Source organism: Pteropus vampyrus, unplaced genomic scaffold (assembly GCF_000151845.1).
Source record: "Pteropus vampyrus isolate Shadow unplaced genomic scaffold, Pvam_2.0 Scaffold1000003140, whole genome shotgun sequence".
NCBI classification, from domain to species: Eukaryota; Metazoa; Chordata; class Mammalia; order Chiroptera; family Pteropodidae; genus Pteropus; species Pteropus vampyrus.
In genome coordinates, this window is record NW_011917542.1 from 39473 (window position 1) to 47843 (window position 8371).

Sequence of the window (8371 nt, forward strand, 5' to 3'; positions counted from 1 at the left end):
GTTGCCCTGATCCAGAAGTGTGGGCCAGGCCCGACCACCCCAATCCGCCTTTTCCCTGAAGACACGTGGTCACGCCCCACACCACCCCGCCCCTGCTCTCTGCCCGGGAGGCCCCATCATGGCTCTTAGGCCCCAAGTCCAGTGGCTGCCGCGTAGCGTTGTCGGGGAATAAAGGCTTCGGCCCGAGGCGGGTGGACTTCGGCTGAGCGGAGCAGAGGGAGAATGTCCAGGCCCTACAGAGTGAGGGAGAACCCTCGTGCGGAATGCAGGACCTCAGACCCCACTCCTGACTTCAGCCCGGGAGGGTCCGGGAGGGATGGAGAAGGAGGTGCTTCCTCACTTGGTCCTCAGGACAGTCGGGCAGGTGGGGCCCTGATTAAAGGGCTGGAAGCGGGGCAGCAGAGGGAGGATTTCCAGGTCATGGGAAGAGTCAGGGTGAGGGGCACGGTCACTGCGCGTACCACGAGTCTCATAATAGAGAGGATACCTTGGAATGCATGCCACTGTCACTCAAGGAGGCCCTGGATCCTGTCAGGCAAAATCACCCCTAAATTCCTCCTAAGGTCACAGAGACGTGAGCCTTTTGCCTGAGCGGTGTGGTCACAGTTCAGTAGAGGGAAGAGTCTTAGATATATCCAGAGGTTCACACGGGGTTTCAGTGAGACCCGTCGGGAGCATTGATGGGGGGACCTCAGCTTTCCCGGTGCATCTTGCATTTGGGAGAAGCCAGGCAAGTGCAGGCAAATGAGGCCACACTCTCTGCTCCTGATGGTTCAGGGATAGGTGCTGACCTCACTATGAGACAGGCCTCAAGCAAAGGGAGAGAGGGGGCCCTGGCCCTCGCAGTGCCAAGGGAGGAAACTGAGTGTAGACCGAGGGGCCACCCACCAACCCTGGATGGGTGGGGAAGGTAAAGGTAACAGTCAGGGAAAGGGGGGCTCTCAGGACCTACCTGGAGACCAGGTGAGCATTCCGAAAGAACTGAAGACTCCAACCGGCCAGGACAGAGAGAGCCCAGGGATGAGCTGGATCCGAGTGCGCTCCGCCAGAAGCGACATCTTTTTCCTTATGATGGCAGGGACGTTTGAGGTGTCAGCTTCAGGGCAGCAGAGGAGACTGGGGCCCCTGGTCAGGACAAACATTAACATAAAGATCCTGACAGTGAACCAAGAGCACTTCCCAATCCGAGGACACAGGGTCCCTCTGGCCAGCACCTACTGTCACCCAGTAACACCCAGGGAGGACTGAATGGCTGTGTCCCAGGGTCACACTGACATGCTCTGCAGGGCTCTCAGGGGACAGGCTGACTGGAACAGGAGCCCTGAGGGTTCCTAGAGCACTGCCCTCAGACCCTGCAGAGGTGGACTTGGGCAAAGCCGAAGTGGAACCTCCCTGCCGAGGGGACACACACCCTCTCATTCTCGCTCTTCCAGGTGCCCGCTTCCTCTACTCTTCAGCCCGCGGCATTGCCTGCTGTCCCTGACATCATGCCTCGGGGTCAGAAGAGTAAGCTCCGTGCTCGTGAGAAACGCCGCCAGGCCCGCAATAAGTCCCACGCTCAGAGGTCTGACGAAGCTGCAGCCATGGAGGAAGAGCTTCCCTCCTGCTCCTCTGCTCTGGAGGCTCCTTCCCAGAGTGCGTCACCGACCGAATCAGGTAGCTGTTTCCGGGCGTCGAGACGGGCCTCAGCCACCACCACCACCACCTCTCAAGGTGCAGTTAAGTCAAGCTCTGATGATAGCGAGGAAAGCCAAGATGAAGCAGTTTCTTATTCCCCTGAGGTTTTCCCTGCTCAGAGCTCAGAAAGTACGTCTCTCACTGTGAAAGTGGATTTGGTGGAGCAGTTCCTCATGTACAAGTACAGAGTGAACCAACCCATTTTGAAGAAAGACATCGAGAAGATCCTGGGAGAGAGACACCAGGACCGATATGCTGAGATCCTCAAGAAGGCCGCCGAGCGCATTGAAGTTGTCTTTGCGATTGATCTGAAGGCAGTCGACTCAACTAAACACTTGTACGAGTTTGTCAGCAAACTGAAGATCCCCAATAATGGGAGGATGCGTTTAGGTGGCGGCTGGCCCAAGACCGGCCTTCTGATGAATATCCTGGGCTTCATCTTCATGAAGGGCAACCGCGCCAGTGAGGAAGACCTCTGGGAATTTCTGAATATGTTGCAAATATATCCTGGGAAGAAACACATCATCTATGGAGAGCCGAGAAAACTCATCAGTAAAGATCTGGTGAATCTGAAGTACCTGGAGTACCGCCAGGTGCCTGGCAGTGATCCACCTCACCGTGAGTACCTGTGGGGCCCTAGAGCTTATGCCGAGACCAGCAAGATAAAAGTCCTCCACTTTTTGGCCAAAGCCGGCACCATGGTTCCTAGTGCCTTACCACAGTATGAAGAGGCCTTACAAGAAGAAAGGGCACACACCAGAGATGCAGGGAGGGCTGGCACTAGTGCCACAGCAAGGCCTGATTCTATGGCCCCGTCTTCTTCCACCCGTAGTGCACACTGAGGATTTTCTTTGTCTTCAAGATAAAAAAGATCAAATCACAGAAGAGTTTTTTGTGGAAGTGTCAAAGTATCCCACAGTTAAAGTTTGGGATAATGGAATACAAAATAAAATAAAATAAAATAAATAAAATAAAATAAAATAAAATAAAATAAAATAAAATAAAACATCATCAACCTTGATTTGGCTTATTCTTCTGCTTTTCTTCTGTAAAATTGATTTATGCCTCAATATACGTAGCTTATTAAAGAATGTCGGAGATAGTAACAAGTTAGTCCTCTGACTCAATTTCTCTTCTATTCCTAAACTTATGTGACATGGTGGTATGGGGCCTGGTAAGAAAAAGAAGGTGGAGCCACTGCCCATAGAATCGTGAGGCTGGAACCAGCTACCATGAAAGGAAGACAGACAGATTCCCTGTAATTCAGAAAGCTCAACTGATAGGAAAGGGCGAAGAAGAGAAGAGGTTCCCCATGAGAGCAGTCAAGTGAAGGTTGCCCGAGGCAAGGCGGTTTGGGGCCAGACAGGGCAAGTCCTCCAGAGGGAGGTCATTTCGAGTGAGGCAGAACGGTGGGCTGGGGGAGACTGAAAGACTCAGGAGGAAAGCGCACACTCAGACCGGGTGTCTGAAAGTTTAGAGACTGAATACTGGAACAAAAACTGCTCTTAACAGCCACTTTGGGATCGTGGGTGGGATTCCCGGGGCAGTAACTGAAGGGGTCCCGAATTCCTGTCCCAGTGTGGTGAATGGAGCGCATAGACTAACTGGTTGGTGCCAAACGTTAAAAGCAGGCCCACAGAAGAAAGGTGAGGTGGACATGAGGACAATGCACAATTTGGGGAATGGCTGTGAGCTTCATTTACTGTCCCTTACCCCAGGGATCCTTGACAGCTGACTCTACTCAGGTGCTGGCTGTGGTTCTGTCCCAGCACTTTCCCAAATTACAGTGTCCTTCCACTGAGTCATTCCCAGTATGACCCACGGGCCAACGCTGGAACCTGACCTGCTGGCCAATTCTTCCATGTCCCCTCGTCTGAGGGATGTGCTCTGCCACCAATCTGACAGACAGCCCACAATCAGCTGCTTTCCTTCTGCTTTGGGCCTCTCGACTCCCTGGCCGTCACTTTCTTCATGGGGATCGTGTATGATAGCAATGAAACCCCTGTCCATCAAAGGTGATGACAGATAGTGAGGTTTAGTCACATCCAAGTAAAAGGTCACGCTACACCCTGAAATTTCAACCCCTCATGTGTCCCTACTAGAGTCTCAAAACATATTTCCCAAATAGGTTCAGAGAGAGAGAAGGCCCTGAAGCAGGCCATAGAAGCGGATTGAGAACATTGGTCTGAAGGAAGATTTTAAAGTTCAATCCTGGATCCTTCCGCGGTGTTCTGGGACAATGAAGTTCCACTGGTTCATGGAAGCAACCTGAGGCAGCACCATAGCCTGCATTCCAGGACCATGGGGTAATAAGGAATTAAAGTGGGGTGGCTGTGGCCCTATGAGTCCAGAGACTGTGCAACACCCACCTGCAACTTTGCTAGTGGATGAGGACGAGGCTTTTTGATGATCATCATAATAGAAAATCAGGCATGGAGTAAAGCAGACTAGCAAGGATCACAGTACTTGCACATCAGGACAGAAATTCACTACAGTAACAGAAGAGAAAAAGCATTCAATCATGTGCCTGAGTAAAGGAAAAGCTTTTGATCTAAGTTTACACAAATTCATGGTAATAACTTTGAGGACATTTATCAGAATAAAATTTCCATGTCATAAAATCATCAGTAAATACACACAAATGTGACAGATGACATGTATTCTCCATAAAGTCGGGATAAATACACGACACATAGACATAGATGTGAAGGGATAGCAGGACACAGCCACATACAAGAATAAGAAAATCAATAAGAGGTATGAATAATGAAAAGAAACAGATAGTAATAGTACCAGTATGACCCTATAATTTAAATGTATAAACTAGTAAGCAACAAAATGTTCAAATATATAAGAAACATCCAAATGCTAGTATAGAAAAATCACTGTGGCAAAAACAGGCAACTGGTCACACATAATCAATAATCAAAAATGCTAGGGTTTGTGGGGCTGGGCAGAATAGATGAAGGGATAAAAAAATGCAAATTAGTAGGTCCTCAAAGGGAACACTTCAAGTATTATATAAATGTCTAACCTTTTTCAATTAAAGAAATAAAAAACAAAAAAGGAAAAAAATAAAAAAGAAACAGATAAAATACTACCAAAATAACCTATAATTTCAATATCTGAAGTACTAGGCAAAGAGAATATTCAAATATAGAAGGAACATCCAAAAGCTGGTATACAGTAAAACACTGCAGCAAAATCAGAGGCCAGGTCTCACATACTCATCACCAGATACAGCACGTCATGAAAGATATAACAGTCACAACAGCAACAATATCTGAAACATACTTAAAATGAAACGCGACAAAACTATCAGATCTTTATGAACTAGACTGTAAAAGTTTACTGATAAGAGTTAGAAAAAAACAGTCCCAAATAGAACAGAATATTATGTTTATTCAGGGAGAAGGAATTTTATAAACCTCTCAGTTCTTAAAGTTCTACAGATGAAGGGCCTTACCCAAAGCTTCCAAGATGACAACCAGACTTGCTCTGCTGTCTTCTGGGCAAAAATCCACCGTGGAAAAACTAAAGAAGCAATAAACAGAACAATATCAACAATAACAGAAACAATAATGAGACACCCCAGAGAAGCAGTTAGCCTGGACAGAACTAGTGCTTCTCTGCGGGGAGGTGGGGGCGTGCACTGAAGGTGAGACAGGTCTGTAGGAGACAGGAATGCTTGGAGGCTGTGCTGCGTGAATGAATTCCTACTGTTTGCCTGAGGAAACCCGACGCAGCACCTCAGGCCTCACGTGCCAGGACCATGGACGAATAACAGGACAGCACCAAAGTTTGGGCTGGTTGAGGTAGTATATATGAGTCTAGAAACTGTCCTCAAAACAACCTGAAACTTCTTTTGTGGGTGGAGACTGGGATTTTTTCTTAGAGTCCGCTCCATAAAACGTGAGACATGCATGAAAATAGAACAGCTGGAGCACGTGAGATCTACTGTCTTGGCAAATTCAAGTATACAACACATTATTATTAACCACAGTCACCATACCTAAACCTCAAGTAACCGCGATGTTACTCTCTTCTACTTGAGTTTCCATTTTTTTAGAGATTCCACGTATAAGAGATCACATGGTATTAGAATTTCGGAGTCTACCTTAGTTTCCTTATCAAAATATCCTCCTAGGTACACTCATGCTGTTGAGAATGGTAGGAATTCTCAGTACACACATATAAAAATGGTAAGTCTAAAAGGCGATATGTTATATAATTCGAGTGTGGTACACACATATATATGAAAACATCACATTGTACCTCAAATATATATTTTTATTTGTCAAAAATATAAATAAAACTATTGAATAGATAGTTAATAGCACAGTAATGACACATAGGGACAGAAATGCATTCCAAATTTCGACAATAAACCGATGTCAGCCAAGAGACGCACCAGGCAGAGCTGTCAAGCCAAGGAGCACTGCATTTTCGCCATGGGGTTCTTGAGAGACTTGGTCAGAACAGGTAGGTTTATAGTTAGAAAAGGGAGATATTCCAGGGCGGCTAGAGCACAGTGCACACTCCTGAGCCCAGAACACTGAAGCCCATGGGATTCTCAGGCCCTGCAGTCATCTCTGTCCTCAGGCAGCAGTGGCCACAGGTCGTGCACCTGCACACGGTGTTATCCGGAGTCTCCGGGATTGGAGGTGTTGGACGTGAGGGGTGGCCCAGGTCATAGAGTGGAAGCAGCCCAGCACCAACAAGGAGTCCAGGGATGGCGTGGAGCTAGGACTGAGGAGAGCACCCACTACTGTCAGTCTAGGGAGGTTCCGGGCTTGGCCGCTAACCACAGGCCCCCAAACATTTCCACTTGTGGTTTGGGGGGAAATGAGGGCCTTGGTCTGAGGCCAGCTGACTGGCTCGACAGGGAGAGAAGGCCCAGGCCCTACAGATTTAAAGAAAGGACCTTCATGAGGAAGGAGGGACCCCGTTCTCTACATCGGGGCCCACACCCACGTGCTCCTGACATCGGCCAGGGAGGGCCCGGGAAGGATGGAGATGGAGGTGCTTCCTCACTTAGTCCTCAGGACAGTCGGGGAGGTGGGGCCCTGGTTGAGGGGCTGGAAGCGGGGCAGCAGAGGGAGGATTTCCAGGTCATGGGAAGAGTCAGGGTGAGGGGCACGGTCACTGCGCGTACCACGAGTCCCGTAATAGAGAGGACACCTCGGAATCCCTGCCACTGTCACTCAGGGTGGTCCCAGGCTTCTGTCAAGTCGAGGGGCCCCTGAATTCCTACTCTGAGTCACAGAGACGTGAGGCTTTTGCCTGAGCGGTGTGGTTACAATTCAGGAGAGGAAGAATCTAAGATACATCCAGGGGTTCAAACGGAATTCGAATGAGACCCGTTGGGAGCATTGACGAGGAGACCTCAGCTTGCCCACTGTCTCTGCATTTGGGAGAAGCCAGGCAAGTGCAGGCAGAGCAGGCCGCACTCTGTGCTCTGTTGGCTCTGGGGTAGGTGCTATGAGACACTATGAGACAGGCCTCAAGCAAAGAGAGACAGGGGACCCTGGCCCTCGCAGTGCCAAGGGAGGGAACTGAGTGCAGACTGAGGGGCCACCCACCCACCCTGAATGGGTGAGGAAGGTAAAGATAACACTCAGCGAAAGGGGGCCTCTCAGGACCTACCTGGAGACCAGGTGAGCATTCCGAAAGAACTGAAGACTCCAACCAAGCAGGACAGAGAGGGCCCAGGGATGCGCTGGATCCGAGTGCGCTCCGCCAGGAGCGGCATCGTCTTCCTTATGATGGCAGAGAGGTTTGAAGTGCCAGCTTCAGGGCAGCAGAAAAGACTGGGGGTCCTGGTCGGGACAGTAAATAATATAAATATCCTGATTGTGAACCCAGAACACTTGCCAAACCCCAGGACACAGGGTGCCCCATGCTAGGCCCAGCTCTCACCCAGCAATACCCAGGGAGGGCTGAATGGCTGTGTCCCACGTTCACACGGACATGCTCTGCAGAGTTCTCAGGGGACAGGCTGACTAGAACAGGAGCCCTGAGGGTTCCTAGAGCACTGCCCTCAGATCCTGCAGAGGCGGCCTAGGGCAAAGCCGAGGTGCAACCTCCCTGCCGAGGGGACACACACCATCTCATTCTCCCAACTCCAGGTGCCGGCATCACCTGCTCTCCTGCCTGCAATGCTGCCAGTGTCCCGGGCCATCGCGGCAATGGGTAGATGAGTAAGCTCCGTGGCCGGCAGCAACCCACCAGGCCCGAGGTGGCACTCTGAGTCTCAAGGGCACTCAGGCCATGGCCGCGGAGGAAGAAGAGCCCCCTTCTCTCCTGTTTGGGGGGTTCTCCTCGGAGCTCCATTGCTCTTGGCCCTTCCCAGGAGCCTCAGGGCGCCCCAGCCACTTGCTCACCTGCGGTAGATGTCTCCTGCCAAGATCTGATGAACGTGCCACGAGCCAAGGCGAGCAAAGTGCCAGCACCTCCCAGGCAGTTGCCTCCACTTAGAGGGCTGGCAAAGGTCCTGTCGCCAGGAAGGCGAGCATGCACGTGCAGGTCCTGCTGGAGAAGTGTGAGAGGAACGCGCCCATTGAGCAGCGGCACTGATGGAGGCGGTCAGCAAGCAGGACAATGAGCACTTCCCTGAGAGTTTCGGGTGAACCTCAGTGAGCCCGGAGCGGGTCATCGGCCGCGAGTTGAAGGAAGTCGGCCCCAGCTGTCACCC

At 50.6% G+C, this 8371-nt stretch overlaps 1 protein-coding gene across 1 annotated transcript; it reads left to right on the forward strand.

Moving 5' to 3' along the window:
* The first annotated feature begins 1487 nt into the window (after nucleotides 1–1487).
* Nucleotides 1488–2519, forward strand: LOC111735544 (melanoma-associated antigen B5-like). The gene has a single exon (XM_023527045.1). The coding sequence runs from the start codon at nucleotides 1488–1490 to the stop codon at nucleotides 2517–2519; it is 1032 nt and encodes a 343-aa protein (XP_023382813.1).
* The last annotated feature ends 5852 nt before the right edge of the window (nucleotides 2520–8371 follow it).